We start from the raw sequence: 22,922 nt of genomic DNA, 5'->3' as shown, positions 1-22,922 counted from the left end.
TTGTCACAGGCTAAATTTATGATAATTGTTGTCACAGGAATTCCTGTAATGATTTTAAATGATGATATCAAGGGATTTCTGAAACACAAAACGAAACTACAACAATTCATATACAATTTTGGAATCGGTCAGCATAATCATTATTCTTATTTCACAGTGTGAAATGCATTCTACTGAGCCCCTATTTGGAAGTAAGTGTAGGTGATTTCCACTCCGTAGTCAAAGGGTGGCCTTATAATTTCGTCAGTATGGCCGACTGTCTGGAGCATGCTTTAACTGGCCACTCATCACGGAAATCCAAAGGTGATTTGTTTTGTCAAGTATAACTTGACTGACGAAATGATGTCTGGTTAAAAAGGAGTATGTAACATGATGATACATGGAGAACGGCATTAAAACTAAAGGGTTTTTCATACAACCGGTTTGAATGATATATATATATATTTACATTCTGTATGCTTAGACCCATTGACAAAAATTACATTCATAAATGCATAACACAGGTGTTCATAGAATCTCAGCACGTGGGAACTGATAGTAACCTGATCACACTGCGTAGTAATACACTACAAAAACTACTCACTCGGAACGACCGACCTAGATGCTTAATTCTTACATCTTAAAATATTATTGAACTGTGCTTTGTGAAATATCCACGTATTCACGTGTCCTGTGCTACAAATAAACATTGAATATGGAACTACATTTTGTTGTGTTATTGTTGTTGACGGTTGCTAAGATCTCTCACGATAGTGTCACATTTCCCCGCGATAACACACTGTTCTCGCCACTGCGTTGCACCCGTGTATAAGCAGGAACAAACCCTGTTTATTTGTTTTATTCGTTGTTATATCGATCCACTGAAAGGATTCGTCAATGTAAATATAAGGAATGATTTTTATCTTTTCAACATTTATGAGGTCATAACAACAATGGGTTTATGGACATATTTAATGAATCGCCTTAGCGATTCATGTAAAATATGTCCAAAAACCCATTGTTGTTACGACCTCATAAATGTTGAAAAAATAAAAATCATTCCTTAAATGATCTATACATGCCTTCTTATAATTCCTATGATGTTGATTGGGAATAATATAGCGCTTTATAGAAAGGATTAGCTTATTGCCTGTACAAGTGAATTTCTGAAATCGCAAAAGCGAAACTAAAACATTCCTTGAAAACAGAAAGGAAGTAACACCATTATCAGTCATCGTTCAAGTTAGAAATCGTTTATACGTCAGCCTTTAAACTTTACCTTTCATATAGTATTGACCATCCTTCTCGCATTAAAGCGCACCAAAGGTTTATATGCATACGTGCAGTTTTCATACTCTTTTTGATAGGTACTCGCATGTTACGGGTTTCAGGTCAAAGGTCAACTAAGCTCGAACAACGTTCAGTTTGCTGTCTCACGATGTAGTATCACATGACAACAAGGTGTAACGTGTGGATACATGCAGGAGGCTTAACGACTGGAGTTCCATGCTACATACGGTAAGTTACACATTTATTAACTAGCACTAATTTAGTAATATGTAATTTCGGTACTAATGAAAAGGGTAGAACAAAAAGAAAAGAGTAATAACCTGAAGTTAGGGTGCCAGACTAGCCCTTGTTCTGATTTAGTTTAGGAGCTGGACGGATCCAGGGTAAGGGACCCGGGGATGGGGGTGATATCTTAAGTGTGCTTGCGAAGTCTCCTTCCCCTCCTTGTTGTCACATGCTAAAGTTATGATAACTGTAGACACAGGAATTCTTGTAATGATTTTTAAACGATGATATTAAGGGATTTCTGAAAACACAAAACGAAACCAAAACAATTCATAGAAACAAAATGGAATTAGGCCATTATTTTTCTTATTCATATTTCACAGCGTGAATTGTATTATTTATACCCTAGGGGCCTCTGGTATTTGGAATTACGTGTAGGTGATTCCACTCCGTAGTCAAAGGGTGGCCTTATAATTTCGTTAGTATGGACTGTCTGGATCATGTTTTAAACTGGCCACTCATCACTGAAATCGACAGGTGATTTGTTATTGTCAAGTATAATGTCAAATTAAAAAAGGGGAAGGAGTACGAAAAGCGCTATATTATTCCAATCAACATCATAAGAATTATAAGAAGGCATGTATAGGTCATGTATATAACCCTTAAATCTAATATAATGTTACAGAGAAAGGATTACCTTATTGCCTGTACTAGTCACTTCCCTCATCAATGGATGGTAGTTTTATATTGAGTATGCATCGCCTATGCTTTCTAACATTGTATATATTCGCTGAACTCTATAATGCCTAGGTCATATGAAGTAAAGTTTGAAATTCGTTTTGAACTACTAGTAGTTTAGTTTTTATCCAATGTTACCCAAACACTTTACCGAATCAGAATGTTCAAATTGGATAATTTTCCTCAACTAATTACAACGTTAAATCCAGAATATACCGTCGTTAACGTTGTTGATTTTGTGCTAGTTGTTGTTATTGTAAATAAACCTTTTTTGTTGTACGTTGGCATCATAACAATACAATAAATTATTGTACATTTTTGTTGTATTTTATGTAAACCCTATTGCGCACATAAGTTGTAATAAAAATGTCACAGCCAGTCAGTGGCCACAACGGCTTTCTTGGAATTTCAGATCAGGACGAAAAGCAACAAAACTTGTTTGGAACCTCATAAGGAAATTTGTACCAGGTCTGGAGTAAATCAATGCAGCACTTCCTGAGAATAAATTCAAAATGTCTAAGCTTATCAGATGCAAGGGTGTCCTTTTTGAATTATTTGCTTCACATTTGGAGTCGATAGGTACAGCCGTTCTTGAGAAGAAGTCAAACACGTCTCAGACAATCAGATGCCATGGTGACCATCTTTGATTTTCAGATCGGACAAAAAATAAGAACCAGAAGTAACGTTCGTATATAATTTGTAGTTAATCGCCTCAGCCGTTCTGAAGAATCGAAAAGATCTCTACAAATCAGACGGTAAGGCGGCCATCGTAGATTTTCGGATCGGCACTAAAAGTTGGAACCCATGTTGGAGACCTCAACAGAACATTTGTACTAATTCTGGAGTCAATTAGTGATGCCGTTCCTAAGAAGTCAAAATGTCTCAGCAAAGTAGAGGCCAGGGCGGCAATCTTGAATTTTCGTATCAGAACTAAATGTAAGAATACGTGTTTGGAACGTAACAAAGAACCTTTGAAGGGTATTTGGAGTAAATTAGTGTAGATGTTTGGAGAGGAAGTCGAAAGTGACGCAATCAATCACATGCTGGGGCGGCCATCTTGGTTTTTTGGATTAGCAATAAATAATTAAGTGAAAGTACTTGCATGGGATCACATACCAAACATTTTAATCAAGGTTGAAGTCAACTGCTTTAGCGATTCTTGAACATGTCTCAGCCAATAAGAGACACGGTGGCCATCTCGGGTTTTGGATCGGCACGAAAAATAAGAACACTAGGCCAATCGATGCAGTTGTTCTGAAAAAGTCTGAAAATGTAAATTGTCAACGCACGACGTACGACAACATATGGCACTAGCTGATATGCTCAATCATGTGAGCTAAAAATAGTAATTTATTGGGGATGAAATCATTTACCACAAAGAGGTAGCAGTGCTTTCTACCATAGCATCTTTAGCATATGAGAGATATATTGAACATGGTATCTTTACCGTCCGCAGACGAGATGGGATACACAATGGAGCTACTCCTTAAAAGGGATTAGAAGAAACCTACAATGCAGATGTCAAACAGAAGCAATGACTGTGTAGGATCATCAAACTGTAAGCCCTGACCAAATGGCTTTCAACGAAACCCAGCACAGCTACAATTGCTGACAAATATCGGAGAATGCTAAAGATGAATTCAGATGCAGAATAGCACACCATGAAACAGGTAGTGTTCAAATCTCAAAGGACTCAACAACTTTGCAGGCCACCATAGACATCATCACCAATAAAATGATCCCATGAATGAAATGAATGTAACTCATCCCAGACAGAACTTCAAGTACATTGCTCCAAATTGTTACTTGAATGAAAGCAACAGAGGAAGTGAAAAGGGATTTGACGCATGCCAAAGGAAAATGAGAAACAACATTGAGAAAATGCTATAACTATGGGGAATTAAGTTAGCTGTTATCAAGTTAAATAAAATTGGGACACAGAAATATGGCAAGGCAACAAGTAGAATGCAAGCACAGACTCGAGTAGAAGTTGGAATACTCGAGAAACTTTAACACGTGATAGAAAGTGTCGGTCAGATACTTTAACAGGTGATACTAAGTGGCGGTCAGAGACTTAAACAGGTGATACTAAGTGTCGGTCAGAGACCTTAACAGGTGATAGTAAATGTCGGTTGGAGACCTTAACAGGTGATAGTAAGTGTCGGTTGGAGACCTTAACAGGTGGTAGTAAGTGGCGGTCAGATACCTTAACAGGTGATAGTAAGTGACGGTAAGAGACTTTAACAGGAAATCGTACGTGGGGGTCAGATACTTTAACAGGCGATAGTAAGTCCCAGTCAGAGATTTCAACAGGTTATAGTAAGTGCCAATCAGATACTTTAATAGGTGATAGTAAGCAGAGGTAAGCTACTTTAACAGGTGAAAGTAAGTGGCGGTTAGAGCAAGTAAAGTGGTGATGGCGATGAAGTTACTGAAGAGGAGCTAATAGATAGACATGCATGTACTTAATCCCCTCCATCCTGTTTGATTTAGCTCGGACTGAGACGTCCAAATGTGGTCATTTCAACAAGATGGAACATTCCACGATATCTACCGGCACTACATGCGTTCACTATTTTTGCCACGTGTTAGTCACGTCAGACAGTTGGTATCAGTACCTGGATTGAAATACACACAGGAGAAGGCATGCATTGTCACCCTGTAAGAAAGTAGCAAAAAAGTATTTGTGTATGCAAATGATACTGATGTCATCATGCATTTCATATATTAATGTAGCTTCGGGATAGAACAGATTAGGCTTCATACCTACCTTTACATCGAATTGCCACAAACCCTAGCTCAGATGATACACGTTTATTTGTGAAGGAGCTGCACATCACTGAAGCTGCCACACAGAAGAATTCAAAATCAATCAATTAAAAAAAAAAAACTTTTGCAATGTAGTATCAGGCAATCGTCTTGGCCTGCCACAAATAGGATGGGTCTAACAGCACATTAAATGGACATCTTCTCAAATTGTACCGCATCCGTCACAGAGTTTTGGGTGGATATTTGATGGTGATGGAACAGTCACATCATTGAAGATAACAATCCTGGTTTGGCGGCTATTATCAAATGCAAGAAACGGTATGCTGGTACACAAATGTGCTTGTAACAAGAATATTGTGTTACGGTTGATGTAGTTGCAAAGAACTCGATTTCTTTGAAATGATAAATATTAATCCACTATGTTTGAAATAAAACAATGCCTTAAGAAATTGTTTTTGAATTTGGCAATGCACCCTGATCTTCAACCTTGATATGACCTTGACATTAAATATCCCGATGTGTATAATAACAAAAAGATTGGGCAATGCATAGTGAACACTTAACTACCATCTATTAATGAGAAAAGTGATTAGTACATGAAGGAAGTTATACTTATTTCTGTAACATCAAACCCCAAAATCTTAATGGGACTTTACATGAGGTGAAATGTTGATAAATTACATATCTATTTCACAGATTTTTTTTTATTTCATAACATGTTTTGAATAACTGAAGAACTCTAAAAATAAAATATGCAATAGATTACAGTTTAATGTATGAAGCGAAACTTGTGACAAATATTTTTCATACTATCTACCAAAATCAAATTCTGACCAGTATACATACCTAAACGTTTTTGACAGTTTGTTGATTTAAGTATGCTCTCAAGGGAACAAGGGACATTTTTTCTGACAACGTTCCTTCCAAGTACCATAGTACTAGTTTTATGTCAATTAAAACATGTTATCCTTACACCACTGGTTTACATTTTGCATGTTTTCATTATTTTTGTGGTTCTCATTCACAACAATCAACTCTCTTTTCATAACTAACAACATTTGCATAAAAGTCTACTTCACAATGTTGGATATAGAGAGGGAGATCAAAAATATAAATAAGAATTACCAGAGGATCCAATAATAGATATCAGAGGACCTCCTGATACAACGTCATATGTAGTTTAAGATAAACCTTCCGTCTAGTTGAGACGAAAAGAACAAAGAACTTAAACGTGTAAAACTTTAATTCAGTAATGCTAAAACCTAACTTCATGAATAATTTTACTATTTCAATGCAAATTAGCGTTTTTCAAGTGTGAATATCTCTAAAACAAGACTACTTAATTACCCAATTATTAATACTTCGTTAAATAATTATTATTTTTCAAAGGGTCGGTAAAATTGAAATATTTCATGGTGGTCAGGAGTCCATATCGACCTAGACGAAGTCGACTTCGGTCAATATCACTTCCTCATGTCACATTTGACCGTATATTCATCGAAATTACAGGAAATGGAAGTCCTTAATTGTTCTGTTAGATATAAAACTGACACTGTATTCTAAAATCTACAAGGGAGACTGATTAAAATCCATGAGAGAATGTAATGCATCTTACATAAAGCATTGTGACGTTACGATTGTAGTGACTTCATCAAGCGAATATTGACCTTCTGTTTCTGAAAAAAGGAACAATAAAACATTGTAGTATTTCACCGACCTTAATATGTTTTGATTCAATCAATGAGGATATATGAAAAAAATATGAAAGGTTATTGATCTGGGTTTGGCTTAAACCTTGACAGCCATCAATTGTCGCTTAGCACCCGCCAGATACAATAATGCTATCGTAAAACTAAATTAATGAAAATAAACATTCAAATGTTTTATAATTGTAAAAATGTTTTACCCCTGAAAGCGATATTGACTTGTTATTGTAATATCTCTATCTTCAAATGATCCACAAAACGCGTGAATGCACAGTAGACAATATCATACAATCGCATAATATGTATTTCTGAATGGGTTTTTTTCCTTCTGAAAACCGGGAAAGTATTCCTGTTCATAAAAACTATATGTGCGCACATAAATAAAATACGATCTGATGTGGAATTAATCAAATCAAAACCATTGACATGAATAGTAAAATAGAAGTACACTTTTATCCTGTTTTGATACTTTTCAATTTTGTTAATGATATAACACAATTCGTGCTAAACAGAGAACGTTCATGATTTCGCTATACTGTGTGTGATTAGCGATGCTTTGAATTCTCCTATTCCGTGGTACGTTTCAGTATATGTAAATGTAATTCAAAACTGGCTGAACGTTTTGACGCAAAATAATGCCCGATTGGTTTCAAAGCACATGAAAGTTAATACAGTAAATGTGGTTGACATTATAAATCATCATGGACCAAACTTAAAATTAGGTTTCAAAATAATCAGGTTATAATGTTGGTGACCATACACTTTGTTTCCTAATTTTCAGACAGTAACATGTAATCATAGTCTATTCGGAACAACATGGCGGAGGCATCCAGTGGTCCTGCACCTGCTCCGGTGTCCGGATTCGGTAAATATTTCTTTTTTAAGTATTTTTTAACATATTAGAGCGCAATATAATAAGTTATTAATTAACATGAATTTCTACTTTGTGAACGAAAACAATAGGATACTAATTTTGTCTTTTATTTCCAGATGTTTCAGTTCAGATCTGTCCATACACTATCAAAGGCAAAAAAGAACATAGTGAAGATCTTGCTAAGAGGCTATGGTCATGCATTCATGCTGCTGATTTTCAGGAATTCTTGAATCAGACAGGGCGTGCTTACTTAATCAAAGAAATCATCCATCACCAAGGAGAAGATGAAATCAACATCATTTTCACAATACGTGACGGGAAGGCTTGGGCTTCATTCAAAACCCGCTTCCATAACGATTTATCGAAAAACATTAATGCTTATCTAGATAGGAATAAACGAACCCTTTTAACTACGTTCAGTCGTATTAGGAAAGACAATTCATATGTGCAATACAAAGTCAGCATGTTTGATAAGCAGAAGACGACGAAACAAGCGGAAAGTTTCTTCGTGTAAGTATTGTTTTTTTAAGTTCGTATTTTTTTCAGCATTACAAGTAATTGATCAGCTGGAAAGTATGTGTCTAGTATTAATATGGAGCATGAAATGTGCATTGGTCCTGTCATTTTACTTCCAAATGAATTTCTGAATATGGACATAAGTAACAATAGTATGGAACGAATAGTTTGTTTGGGGAGGGTAGGAATGGGAGATTGCTTTTTCGTCATCAAAACAGGTTATATGAAGACGTTGTTAGCGAATATAAGGGCCACTGAATGGCGACTTTTAAGATGTTGAAGTCTTCAATGCACTCTGGTCATGGTACATGTCAATTGGCCCAAGAATTACATTTCCTTTGGTACTGAATTATACACGTTTCATGTCGGGACTGATCGGATGATCCAAATGAGAGCCAGTCAGCCACATTGAATTTTGATAGTAAAAGTTTGTTTGCACAATTTCTCAAGAAGTGATTGACATATTATTATTTTGCTATTTTTTAAGTAGATTGTTGTAGGTCCTTCGTTGTGCATATACCATTTTGAGATTGATTTGAATAACAGATGTCTGACAAGCAGACATTTTGGTAAATGACGATTCAGAGTTGTTGAGATTTCTCAGAAAGTCCCACATAGATTATTTTTTTCAAATTTCACAAGTAGGTTACTCATACTTCCTAATTGTGCAAGATCAATTTTACGACTGATCGAAATCAAAGTCATATTCACAGTGATAAACAATTATGCAATAGCCTTTTTTGTCATTTTAGAGACTTGCAAAACACAGAAAGAAACGTCAACGAAAAGACTCCAGTTGTAAAGGTAAGTATTTGTATTTGATGATTATCAAGTCAACATTCATCTTTTTTGTATAAGTTTATAATTTAAAGTGATGGAAGTATGTATGCAGAAATTTGGGAGGGATGCAATTATCAACCTCTTTTACTTCTGAAATGGTTTCTAAACGACATTAAGCAAATTTATAAAACAAAACTATAAATCATAATAATACAGAATTATCGTAGCTGTTTATAGCATTTAAATTCAGTAGTGTTCCTACCAAAAACTTACCAATATCTTAATTACATTTGCAAAACATAATTCACAAAAAATGCTTATATTGTCCTTTTTAAAATTCCCGTCGTCTGCATAGCAAATTGAAGTTAAAATATTTTTCTTTCAAGGAATTTAGCGAAACTTCCATTGAAAGTGCAAAGGCGAAAGAAATTGACAAGGTCCCGCATCCAGTAGCTGGTTCAACATTAACATCAATCTCCAAAGCTGCTCATGTAAGCATAATGTCTATAATCGGAGTCTTATTTGTTTGTCTGTCTTCCATTTTCTCAAAGAAAAATAATACCTTTCTTTTAGCTTTTATCCATATCTATGTTTACAATAGGTACACATCAATATATATTTATTTCATTATTTCCCCCATCATCTGTCAGAAAGGGCAAACAAACTCATTGGCCGCTTTAATAAATAAAGGTTGTATTTGTATCATTGTTATCAATATTCAATTATATTTTAAGATCAGGGTGAATTTTAAAATCAATCGAATTCTAACACATACAATTTAAGTCTTCTCTGGCTTGCTATTTTAGAACCTGTTCAAAGTATCACGATTTTCTGAAATAAACTTAAGCAGTCAATAATTGATTTCCAACTGTACATGAACATTAGACATTCATTGTTGTATCGTCGGTGACAGACTTACATTCCTGGGTTTGACAGAAGACACCATGACTATTGCCACATATTTTGGTTTCGGGAAAAGCAATTGGTATTATGGAGCACCTTATTTCATCTGAGATTCATCAGGATGTCATGATATTTTCAACGTTCCAGTCGTATGTAGAGTCTGTTTCGTGTTGACTCTTAGTTTGCTATTCTTTTCTTTATTTCGATTTATTTTCCATGTACTTAAAAATGGTATTGAAGTGTCATTCAGGTGCAACATATAATATGAAATTGTGAACATGTTATATATTACAACAGGTTCATGAAGACAGCCAAGTTGCGAAAAAAATGGTTAATTTGGAACCGAGAAAGGAACAATCCGGACATTCTCTCGATCCGACTCCTTTGCAAGATGGCACTTATATTGTGAGTGATTTTTCTATTTGACTTTGAGAACATTGATAACAGTTACTATCAGACATTTATTTATTGGTTACGTTATATAAAAGGATATTTGATGTCCTAGATAGGCAATCATCTTGTATTTTGAAAGATAAAAGTTTAAGTTCAATATTTAAAAAAAACTTAAGACAGTCCTTTCTCGAATATCACAAGTAGGTCGTTCCTGGACCTTAGTTGTACATATGGATTTTGGTCTAATTGAATTACATGATGGCCGACAGGTGCCCATTTTAGTTTTTGAAAGTAAAAGTACTGGTAGGATCTTGCTAAAATTTCACATGTAGATTCCCCAGGGTGCTTATGTGTGGATAATGGATTTTGGACTGATCGGAAAACAGGATGGCCGAAAGCCGACCATCTATTATTTTAAGAGATTAAGTTTCTTAATATTACTTATTATTGGATATTGACAGGTTAACGCATAGGTCGGATATGTTTTAGATATTTATAATATGGGTCAAAGAAGTAATGTCAACGGTTAATTCCCATATAACACTGGATCCTAGCAAACGTATGTTTGTGTATAATACAAATGGCTAAAAATCGGTATATATAAGTAAGTAACGAAATGACGAAAATGTATAACACACTGAAATACAGGCATTTCGTCCACTAAATCTGCGGTGGTTGTTGAATCTGATATTGAATTTGGTTCTAGCTTCACCCACATTTTTTGCAGGTAATAAGATACACTACACTGCCTCATGTGCGTGTCAATGCATGTAATTTGTAATACTCTTTGTCATTCATTTCACATTGAAATGTTTCTTTAGAGAGTGTGTGTACTTTCCATCAATGCAGAGAAACTGATTGTAGTACATCTGAGTCTGGAAGGCAGATTTTTGAAATATTGGTAATTGTTCCCTTTGGGGCCCCACCATGGCCCCCGGGGTTGGGATAGGAATTCCAATTTTTCAATATTGATACCCTCTTACTCGAAGGATGATTCTCATCAAGTTTAAATAATTTCCTTCTGAACAAAATATCCAAAAGTGTAATTTTCCTCTATAAATTTAAGTAAATTTACCCCTCCTCAAGAGAGAATGGATGGCCCTAGGTACTTAAATTTACAATTGAAATAAATCCCCTGTTGATCTTTCCATGTTTGCAGAGAAATTGACTGTAGAACATCTGAGTCTAGAGAGAAGATTTTTGAATTATTGATGCATTTCCATTTGGAACCCCGCCCTGGCCCCAGGGGTTTGGGCAGGAATCCCAATTTTACAGTTTTGTACCTCCTCTATTTTGGATTGTTCTGACAAACGACGCACGACGACAGACGAGGTCTGATAGGAAAAGGTCAATTGAGCCTTTTGCTCAGGTGACCTAAAACAATGTTTCAGGTTTTGAAAGAGCCTTTTGCTGCAGCAGAGGCAATCGTATGTGGCTTGCTACTTACCACGATATCCCCTATGCCTTTTGGTCTGCGATAGGCAAATACAGGGGAATCGGTACGCGTGTTCGATTTAGTGGACGTTATCCATTTTCGCCATTTCGTCGTCGCTACTTTGTAATGTTTATTTCTCTTACCCACACTAAATTTTAATACATTTTGCAGGAATAGATTATAACCATATTTTTACCTATTAAAAGAGAGATTCTACTCCATATCCCATTACTTATCCCTGGATGAACCGTTTTTTTGTTGTTGTTCGCACACACATTATCTTTGGTCAACGATGCGGTCAGTGTTAGCCGAGGGGCTTATTGCTATTAATATCCTATATTTCTATTTTGTTACTTTGTAATGTAAGTACTCTGTGATTGTCTGTGCCTCGATAAAGGAGCGGATTGCTCCAAAAATTGACAATCCCATATTGTCTTTTGTCTTCACTGCTGGAATTACTTCCTGGTCCCATTAAGGTGGATATTTCGAGGCTGGGCAATTAAGTGATGTTTGTTGGGAGTTCGAGGCCTGGATAAGGTACTAGTCATGAAAGTGTCTTCCTTCGTCACCTGTGTTCCTTTGTCACTTATCAAATAAATACTGTTCGTATGCATATATATATATCTATACAGTTTTATCCAGGTACTCATATTATCAAAAGATGATATGTTACTATGACCATGTCAAGGATATCAGGCTGTTGACCACTACATCATCGAACCACTTCATTTAAGAAGGGGAGGTAGTGTGGTGGTAGAGCTGTGGATATTTCTAGTCTAGGCGATTGGGATACCGTAGATCGTGAGTTCGAGATCCGGACAGGGCACGAGACATAAAATTGTCTTCCTTCGTCACTTGTGTTTCTATGTCATTTCTTCAATACATAAACACAATGCATCATACACACAAGTGTATGTTGGTTCGAAAGTTTAAAATATGAACTACCTGTCGTAATTGTACTGTCTATATTATATATAAATAATTCATTAAGATACGAAAGTATTTAGTACAGTTAGAGTGTTGACTGGATTTAATTGCATATCTGAAGCTTAAGTTGAGTCGGAGATTGACCTTGTCATTAAGAGCTTTACCTGGTAAATTCCTGTTTAACTATGCTGTCACCATTACTTGAATGTCATACATTTTTTATGACCGCTTGCATTGCATATATTTAAATTTACCTATTCAGGAACCTTGATTATTTACGGCAAATAACAAATAAGGCGAAACAAAATGAATATTTCTCAATATTAAGAGTATGCATTGAATCTATTTGTTGTTTTTCGGTAATGGAAGATATGATTTATCATATGTACATATGTAGGGTAGAATTATCTTACCTCAGAATCGTACAGAATTTGAGAGAATAGCCGAAGCTTTTGTAAGGTTTAAAAACCCAAACTTTGTACCAAAGTGTGGGGCATTTCTATTATAAATGATTTATGTATGGTAAAGTTATCTTCTTGCATCTCCTACCACATAATTCGATAGAAATATATGACCGCCATTTTGTGGCAAAATACCAGCTGCATTAACCGATATTAAAATTTCAATAGAAAAAGCGCATCACAGGTTCAAACGCCATGTCTTAAATAATAATAATATATACAGCATTTGGTATAGCGCACTATCTAAAGCGCTTTACAGTACATAGATATACAAATAATACAATAAGCATTTACATAAATCAATACAATTTTGAGGAATTAGCAGGAGCTGCTTTATCAGTCGCTAACTACTAATCCTATGCCACCTGGCTAATATCTCCCTATGTGTGTATGCCTGCGAGTGTGCTGAAGATGTGATGTGTTCTATGTGTAGTGGGACCGTGTTTCCAACGGCATCATTTATAGTGCCACCTCACTTGAATGCTACAGCACAGATACCGCAACATCGATCCCAGACCATTTTATACTCCACCTGGGTTGTTGGATTCGGTGGGCATGAGAAAAACACTTTCTCTGATATTACATGCGTGCGACGACTTCGAGGATCGAATCCGCCCATAGACCAGATAGTCAAGGCAGGTAAAGCGCTTGTACTGGAAAGTAAATTCAACAAAAAGATTAAATGACATAAAACGTGCCGAGGCACGACGCCATTTTATTATCTTGCATTGAGTTTTCCTACATGGCTTTCAACATGTATCACAGGAACAATCTATCTTACACAACCAGCTATGTAAGAAATACATTTTGTTCATTAATAAGTGTAGAATGATCTACAGCACCAAAGAAAAGACCTGTTGAAATCATACTGCCTTGTGATCAGCAGTCGGCGTTGCCTCTGCGACACGTTGCGGTCTGTTTTGTCTCTTCATGATTGCATAACGGCATCTTGTCCACACATTTCTGAAAAAAATCATATTCTTTTCATCATTATACTTTGGAGAGAACAATTTCTTTCATGTGATAATATATTTATCATCCAGAATGTGTGGATAATCGAACATTTTGTGAAAATTTTAATGTAAAATACAAGATTTTTCTTACTATTCTTGTTAACCAAATATTTTCATATTAAAAAGAGATGGTATTATTTCAAGTATGTATGTAACAATTAGTCCCAAAACAGTGATTGAAAGTATTCATTTCGCACAATTAAGTAACCTGTGTAACCAAAAAGGTGAGGACCTAAGACACATCCCTGGCGTTCACCAGAAAGCAATGCACCTGGTTACGGGGAATTGGTAATGCAATTCGTTGCAAGCCTACAATAAACCTTTAAGTGCATGTTAGGTCACAAACAGTTCCAAATTCATATTTGCTTCACCACTCGGCGTGATTGATAAAGTTTTTGGTAACAATCAATTTTACATCGAATGTAATATCCTTGTCACTTTTAAGAATTTATTCTTGTACATTTTGTTATGATTTTTTTATACATTTTATCGTCAGAGTTTTCTTATTACATTGCTATTAGGGGATACTTCATATGCATTTGCAAATATTCATCTCATGATGAAGAGTAAATGTATTGGTGAAGGTGCCATCGTGTCTTCAAGAGATCTCGTAAAGTTAAAGGTACAAGAAATGTAAAAAAATCCACAATATGGAGCAAGACGACAATGTAGTCGTTGATCGGTGTTGGCTTTTTGATAAACTGACTAAAAGTGGCATAGATTGCTCGATTGAAGATATTAGTATTTGTCCGAAGTGCTACATAAGGTATCTGCGAAAAAGAGAGCCTGAAACTGAACGTTTGGAAGATGAAACTACTAGTAGTTTTCCTCTTTTAACACTCAGGGACCTATTTTACGGATCCTGTTCACATAGATTTGTTTTTTTAAACAAATCCACAAAGCGTGCCAGACATCAGTTAATTTTCACACACAAATCGTGGTGTTCTGCGTCATCACGTGTTTCATCTTATTGGCAATGACCTGAACCCATGTACACATGTTATTCTACAAGGAAGACAGCCTTTGGTTTTTCAATTATTAAGTAGATCATCTGAATTAATTGATGACCTTTTAGAAGTGTCGTACCTCTTATCAAAGAATCAATCAGCCTTCAGTCTCATTTTCTCTCTCCTGACTGCAAAGCTTGGACAGGTTGGTCCAAAGAACAGTTTCTCAAAATCCATTCGTACATGGTCACATTTCTTTCTCTTTCATTGTATCCCAAAACTACGCAAAATGCTCTTTTACTGTTTTGGGTTAACATAAAAACTTATATTTATTGGAATCATTGTTCCGCTCATTTCCCTGTCTAGTATTTCAAAAACTTGTCATTCTGTAGTACAGGCATTGACTAAATCTATAGTTCCAAGTTTCTTGGTCCTGACCATTTGAGTAGAGAACAGATACTTTCACACAATGATGTTTTCCTAGAAACATTCTTTGGAAACAAAGTGACAGTCATACTAGATGGTACATATATTTATATTAAAGAAGTACTGACCATAAGCTTCAGAGAATGTCTTACTGTGGCCAGAAGAAGCAAAATTATCTTAAACTCATGAGCATAGCTCTTCCTGATGGCTACATTTTGGACACAGTAAGACCATTCTCTGGAAGCAAAAATGATGCAATCATCGCAAAAAACATCATGGACAAGCTCGCATGGATGGAGCAAGACGACAATGTAGTCGTTGATCGTTGTTTTAGAGTTGTCCTGCCGATGTTAGAGGTATCTGGTATTAATACATTAATACCAGTATGCCCTCATATCTTACGCCTGGTCAGAGCCAACACTCTGAGTACACACTAACATTGACAGGACAATTAGTAAATCTCGATGGATTGTAGAGTCTTATCATGGCCACCTTAAGCATTGGACATTTTTAGAACTCAACTAATATCAAATTGCTTTATTGATATAATCGAGGAAGTGCTAAAGAGTGTGACTGCATGTCTCAATGGTATACGGGGACCAGTGTACCAAAGATCACCAGAAACTGATAGAAAATACAGAGAACTCGCACAACATATTAAGTTTCGACTTACAAAAACAAACTTTTTGGCTCAAAGGGTGAAAACAGAACCAGCTCTCTCACTAAGAGCAAAGTCAGAATTCGTATAGATGGATGCATCTTCATTCACTTTGCCATAGCTCAATTTGGAATATTTGAAGATTATAACGTGCGGCACCTACCAGTTATCATTAGCTCCAGGCTATATCAGTGAACATCTTGGTGATGATGGAGATTATGAAATATGGGTGTATCATCACTCCCAAGACCTCATCCATTGTCAGATTCGTTCCAGACATGACAGTAGCTCCACTTTGATCCAACCTGTTTGCCGTGGGTTGCGTCTCGTTTTCCTGGGGGAAGAAGATCCTGGTGGTTGAGCAAGGATTGGAATCACTGATGAACTCTGGATAGGAGGGAGACATGATCCGACAATCTGTAACGCACTACTTTTGCTTCGGACTCTGGGTAGACGAGTGGTGATATGTTCCCTCTATCAACAATCGGCTGGTCACACCGAGCCCTTGGTATCCACATTTCCAAGAAGGCGGTGGCTTAGGGTCAATCCCGTGGGCATGCTCTTACGGGTAATATGTACACTCGTTATGTATACTCTTACGAGTATACTACTTTGTGTATCCCTGACACTTTGGCGCTGGATATCCGCGCTGACATTAGTGTCCCTTTTTTTTTGGGCTACGGGGTGGGCAGGGAAACAGAAAGAACATTGAAAACACACACATGGGTAAAAAAACAAACACGGAAAAAAACCTACAACTACCACATTCCCACAGTTTATCATCATGTCGTCAACCACTAGTGGAAAAACAGCAGCTGCATTGTCTCCTCTCCTGTTGAGGAAGGGAATAAAAGGAATAGCTGGGGACGTTATGTCCGGCAAACCTTTGGGATCTGGTGATCTCCTAATCGAGGTTTTTCGCAAACAACAGGCGATTGACCTATTGGGTACCACCAGTTTTTGAGGTATCAGCGTTAAAGTGCTGACCTTTGCTACCCCATCATTACCTTCGACCGTAGAGATTGGTTACCAAAGGTGCAGTCTCCGTCTACATCCCTAATCCATTAAGATGCCGTAACTGTCAGAAGTACGAGCATCATGAAAAACGATGTAGGCGGAAGACCGATTGCCAGTATTGTGGTCGTGAAGGTCATGAGAGCCAAAGCGACAGTGTTATTGTCAACTGTGAGTGAAAGCATGCTGCTTCTTCTAGACAGCCTGGAATCGCGAGAGAGAGATATTGCGGGTCAAATAAACCCGGAGTGTCTCCTTTCCCGAGGCTAGGAGGATAGTGGAGAGCATAGACGTAGCTGCACCCTCATATGCACAAGTGACTAAAGTCTGGTTGCCAGTTGACAATGTCACAGTCAAAGATGCCTCGGTTCAAGTATCTGAGGACAGACCTGCCTGGGACTCACAAGTCCCAGTCATGGCTGGCAAACAGAACTTGAGAATCATCACGGGAGATCACGATCAAAACGAAAACCAACAAACCTCACAAACAACCAAAAACGACACCACCACCAGCAGTCAATGTTTCAAAAACACCGTCCTCTTCAGGAGAAAACCCTCCAAAACCTGGCCCATCCAGGGCACATGTGCGTTTGCAGCGATCTCACTCACTTTCCTCTGTATCTCGATCCCAACTGAATTCAGAGGCAACATCACCAACCAATAGACCTCAGAAAAAAATCAAAATACCCAGGGGAAAATCTGATGCGCCCGATCTGAATGTCACATATGGCAAAGGATCAGAGGACCTGACAAACAGGTTTAATGTACTAGTGAATCTCGATGATGAGAAGGAGACGAATGCCTCAACGCTTCGTGCTTCGACTCTATCAAAATCCAGTCAAAATAGTACAAAATGAACAATACAATTATCCAAAGGAACATCCGCGGATTAAAGGCAAATATAGAAGAATTCTACAAGAAATCATGCTCAAAAACCCAATCACTCTTAGAAATTTCTCACTCTACAATAACATTCCAACTGGAGGTAGCAGAGCAGCAAGAGGTGCAGCTGTAGCTGTCCATAAACATATTCCTCACAGAATGATCAAGTTAAACACAAATTTACAGGCTATTGCTGTCTGTGCAACATTACACAGACAAATAACCGCGTATTGTTTTCACTTGTGAGTAACTCAATAACATCGTCTCCCAACTCCCAAAACCATTCATAATCCTCTGTGATTTTAATGGTCATAATAGCCTGTGGGGCTCTCCAAACACAGACGAGAGAGGGAGGCGTATTGAGGAATTTATAGATAAAAACAATTTGTGCCTATTTAAGAACAATTCCCCTACCTATTTACACCCTGCTACAGGCTCTCGTACCCACATTATTCTGTCATTATGCCATCCTTCCATTCTACTTGATTATGACTGGAAGGTAAAGAATGATGTTTGTGAGAGTGACCACTTCTCAATTTTTCTTAAGAATATTGGGACTCCTCTTGATGATCCTCTACCTCGATGGAATGTGCACAAAGCAGATTGGGTCCAATTCCAACACATGTGCAACAAAAAGCGTACCACAGAAAAATGTACTAACATCCACGACCCAATCAAAACTTTCACTGAAACACTCACTTATATTGCCCAAAAGACAATTCCAAAATCCGCTCCAAAACCTACGAAGTTCCTTTTATCAGAAGAATCTTTTAAAACAGACGCTACTTGATTTGCCCAACTGCTTCAAATTACAGTGATTTTAAAATTTGGTGGGCAAACGTTCGGCGATCAATTAAAAACTAAAAGTTGCAGAGAATATGTATCCAAGGTATCATCAAACACGTCCTCCAAAACAGTATGGGATATGATTCGGAAAATAAGTTGGAAAAAGAAATAGTCAAAATCTTCCCACCTCATTAATAAAAACAAAACAAAATCTGAAATTGCTGATGCATTTGCAAAAACATAGCTTAAAACTTATACCCTTTCAACCACTCCCAAAAATTCCAGTTTGTAAAGAAAAAAAGGGAAAAGAAAGGGCTAAATTTCAAATCATCAAACAAAGAAAGTTACAATGAACCTTTTACCCTACAAGAAGTTCTTGATTCAGTTGGAAAATCACAGGACTCTGCTTCAGGTCCAGATGATATTCCATATCAATTTCTCAAACACCTACCGGTCTCGTCACTAAGATGCCTTCTTAACATAACCAACCAAGTTTACGCTTCCGGAGAGATTCCAGATTCTTGGAAGAACTCCACAAGTATACCTATCCCAAAACCGGGAAAGGATGTTACTGACTCACACAACTATCGTCCTATTTCTCTGACTAGTTGTTTAAGTAAACATTAGAACGAATGATCAACACAAAACTGATTTGGTTTCTTGAGGCCAACGATATAATATCCCCTCTTCAAAGTGGTTTAGAAACAGAAGAGGGACAAATGGCCATCTCATCAACTCGAGACATTCATTCGAGAGGATTTCGCCAAGAAGGAACACCTTGTTGCCGTGTTCTTTGATCTTGAGAAGGTCTATGATAGATACTGCATGGCAGTATGGCATCATGAAAGATCTTCAAGACTTTGGCGTATGTGGAAACCTCCCCAATTTATATATAATTACCTATCAGATGGACACTTCGAAGTCCGTGTTTGTTCAACTTTTTCTGAAACGTCTAAACAGGAAATGGTAGTCCCACAGAGTGGAATCCTATCAGTCACCCTGCTTGTTCTTAAAAACAATGATATAGTCAAATGTCTTGGTCAGTCAGCAGAAGGGGCGTTATTCGTGGATGACTTCTTGATCTGTTACAGATCTAAGAACATGCACACGATAGAACGACAACTTCAACAAAGTTTAAACAAATACAAAATTGGGCAGACGAAAACAGCTTTAAATTCTCTTAATCCAAAACTAGGTGCATGCATTTCTGTCAAAAACGAAAAGCATACAGTGACCCAAATCTTCCTCTTAATGGCATAAAAATTCCTGTTGTTGAACAAACCAATTTCATCGGCCTCATTTTTTATTCGAAACTCTCTTTCATACCTCATATAAAGTATCCGAAGGATCAGTGTTCCAAGGCGTTAAACATAATACGAGTCCTTTCTCGTACTGATTGGGGAGCGGACCGTGAAATGCTTTTGCGCCTATACCGATCACTTATTCGAACAAAACTTTATTATGGTTCAATGGTATATACGGGTCGGCGCGCAGTTCTTACCTGCAGATGCTACACCAAATCCATAATCAAGGGCTACGTGTGATATACCTGAATTTAATCTGATTTTCCTCCATGGACTATACAAACACCTGTTTTAACTTTATATTACATGAGCGAGGAAAATCAAGTGTAATGCCCGAAGAACACAAATCCTCCTTTCGGGAATGCATTTGTAGTATCCTTCTCATACACAACTTTACACGGATATGCATTTTGTAGTACCCTTCTCATACACAACTTTACACGGATGGTTCCATTGGAGATGAGAAAGTGGCAGCAGCCTGCTGTTCTGCTAATTCTTGCACTTCAGTTCAATTACCAGACGGCGCCTCCCTCGTTTCTGCCTAAGCATGCGCCATTGGTTTGGCCTTCGACTATATCGATGAACACCGCATTAAAAAGGCAATCATTTGTTCAGACTCTCTATCTGTCCTACAAAACTTACAGTTACGAGATCCTAAAAACACACTCGTAGAAAACCTTACTTTTCGCATATCTCGTATCTTAAAAAAATCTAAAATTACATTACTTTACTATGGATTCCAAGACATGTCGGAATTAAAGGCAACGAATTTGTTGACAAAGAAGAAAAAAAAGCGTTAAAACTCCAACAAACAAATATCAAACTACCATATACAGATTTTAAACCTATTATTCGTCCAGCCATTCGAAATGAATGGCAGCAACGCTGGTCTCTCGAGACCAGTAACAAACATTTTAAAGTACAACCGAAACTTAAAACATCTGTTCTCAGTCGGAAAAATCGTAGAGAGGAAGTTGTCCTGTCTCGGCTCCGCACTTGGCACACATATCCTACTCATTCGTACCTTTTAAAACGAGAAGATCCACCTTCATGCCTACCATGTGACACTCCATTTACAGGGAACATTTTCAAATAAAATGTTCCGATTTTAACACATTCGTTATAAATACTTTCGAGTCCCGGATATGAAAACTCTTTTCAGTTTCGTGGACTCGAAGGCATTATTTAACTATTTGAAGGACATCGGTCTATTCTATAGAATATGATGTCTTTTAACCAAACTTACCCTCTTTGACGTTATGCATATGTCACATATAATCCATATAATCTATTAATTATATTTTTTATTATTATAACCCCTTTTATTTTGATTATTTACACATGCAATGCGAATGCTTTTAAAATATTCATTTTTATCAGATTTTATCTTCGCTACTTACATGTTTGTTGAATAAAATAAATAAATAAATCACCATGGCCCTAAATGACCACAGTTGTCGATGGGCCGTTAAACCCAAACAAACAAACAAACAAACAAACAATATATACAAATAACATATAGAAGGTTCGATTTGTAATTGAGGTCTTTGAACATGACTTATCAGGGGGTTGAAATTTAAGGTGACTACAGCATATTTTAGGGGGCTTGTTGAACCTTAATAGGACGTCTATCTTTAATTTATATATAAAAATAAAGTAACAAACAAGCACAATCTCTGATTTCCATTGATATCGCAAGAAAGTTGTCTGGTAATCTGACAACTGATTGAGCAGAAAAATATATGTTTTGGTGGCCATCTTGAAAAGGAATAAACCAACGAATCTTTTCCAAACATCTTCTCTGTTAATCAAATACTCATTCCATCGAAACTGGAACAAATATTTTCTTATTTTCTGTCAGTTTTCAGTCATAATTATTAGACTATACATATCACCAGGAATTCTGTTATAGACCATATGGTCATTTGATCCCTTCTTTGCATATTCTTTCCACCACATATTTTGGAATGATATTTTTGTCACTGGTAGTTCATGACCTAGTCCATCTATAATCAAAGTATGTTTGGTATACAAAAATTATAAGATACTTTTTTTCTAAGATGTACAAATTTTGACTGAAAAATATCATTGCTTGAGATGGCTTCTGGCTGTTGATTTGTCTGTAAATCTCTGATAACTAACAATAGCAAGGGATTTTTAAATGTATACTGTAACATATGAACCCTAGTTTTGGTTGCATCATAAATGATCCTTCAATGAATTGTTAGTTCGACAACATTCGTTTTTTGGAGAATTTCAGATTTATGCTTCTAGGAAAAACGAACCAAGTATTCATTTGAATTTTAATGAGTGTTTTTGTTGTGATAAGGTCTAGGTCTACACCTCACCTAATAAAATCCTCAAAGAACCGTCTTTTGTTAAGTAATCATACTTAAGCATGTTTTATGAAATTGAGCTGATCCCCTCTTTGAAGGTGGAATGAATAACACGTGAGCTAAACAAGTCTCTTGTTAACATAACTACATACTTTGTAACATTATTGCAAGCCAGTACTAATAAATAATAGTAGAAAACGGTAGATTTGCGTTGAGAATTTCATTCAAAATGGCGCGCAGCCTGGTTGTAAAGCGTGACGTCATAAGGATATGACACCAAAGATTACGCTACTAAACCCTGTACATGTATTTTACTGATGCTCATTTTTTCAATGTGGTTTTTCTCGTTGGCACAGCAGATCTTCATTGAGCAAATTAATATAGAGAAAAATATGATATCACCGAATCGCAACATATAGATATTACTCTATGCACATGGTATTCAGAAATATTCAGTTTATCACCTTTCCCGAAGGGCGAAAATGGCAAATAAAAACAGGCCATCATTCAAATGTAGAATTCCTTAACTAAAATATTTGACATGGATGGAAATGTCATGA

At 36.7% G+C, this 22,922-nt stretch overlaps 1 protein-coding gene across 3 annotated transcripts in view; it reads left to right on the top strand.

Moving 5' to 3' along the window:
* Positions 1-22,922, top strand: part of LOC110447384 — a 43,960-nt gene that overhangs the window by 310 nt on the left and 20,728 nt on the right. The window contains exons 2-7 of one of the 3 annotated variants that reach the window (XM_021493029.1): positions 1,371-1,497; positions 7,489-7,572; positions 7,698-8,091; positions 8,850-8,901; positions 9,264-9,368; positions 10,078-10,185. In XM_021493029.1, the coding sequence (XP_021348704.1) occupies positions 7,524-7,572; positions 7,698-8,091; positions 8,850-8,901; positions 9,264-9,368; positions 10,078-10,185 (708 nt within the window). In that variant the 5' untranslated portion in view covers positions 1,371-1,497; positions 7,489-7,523. Of the gene's footprint in view, positions 1-1,346; positions 1,498-7,488; positions 7,573-7,697; positions 8,092-8,849; positions 8,902-9,263; positions 9,369-10,077; positions 10,186-22,922 lie in introns of all 3 variants that reach the window. The other 2 variants (XM_021493030.1, XM_021493031.1) reach the window with 2 other exon arrangements.

The sequence above is a fragment of the Mizuhopecten yessoensis genome, unplaced genomic scaffold, assembly GCF_002113885.1.
Source record: "Mizuhopecten yessoensis strain PY_sf001 unplaced genomic scaffold, ASM211388v2 scaffold3339, whole genome shotgun sequence".
NCBI classification, from domain to species: domain Eukaryota; kingdom Metazoa; phylum Mollusca; class Bivalvia; order Pectinida; family Pectinidae; genus Mizuhopecten; species Mizuhopecten yessoensis.
Note: the sequence above shows the minus strand (reverse complement) of the source record. Positions and strands in the feature narration are given on the sequence as shown.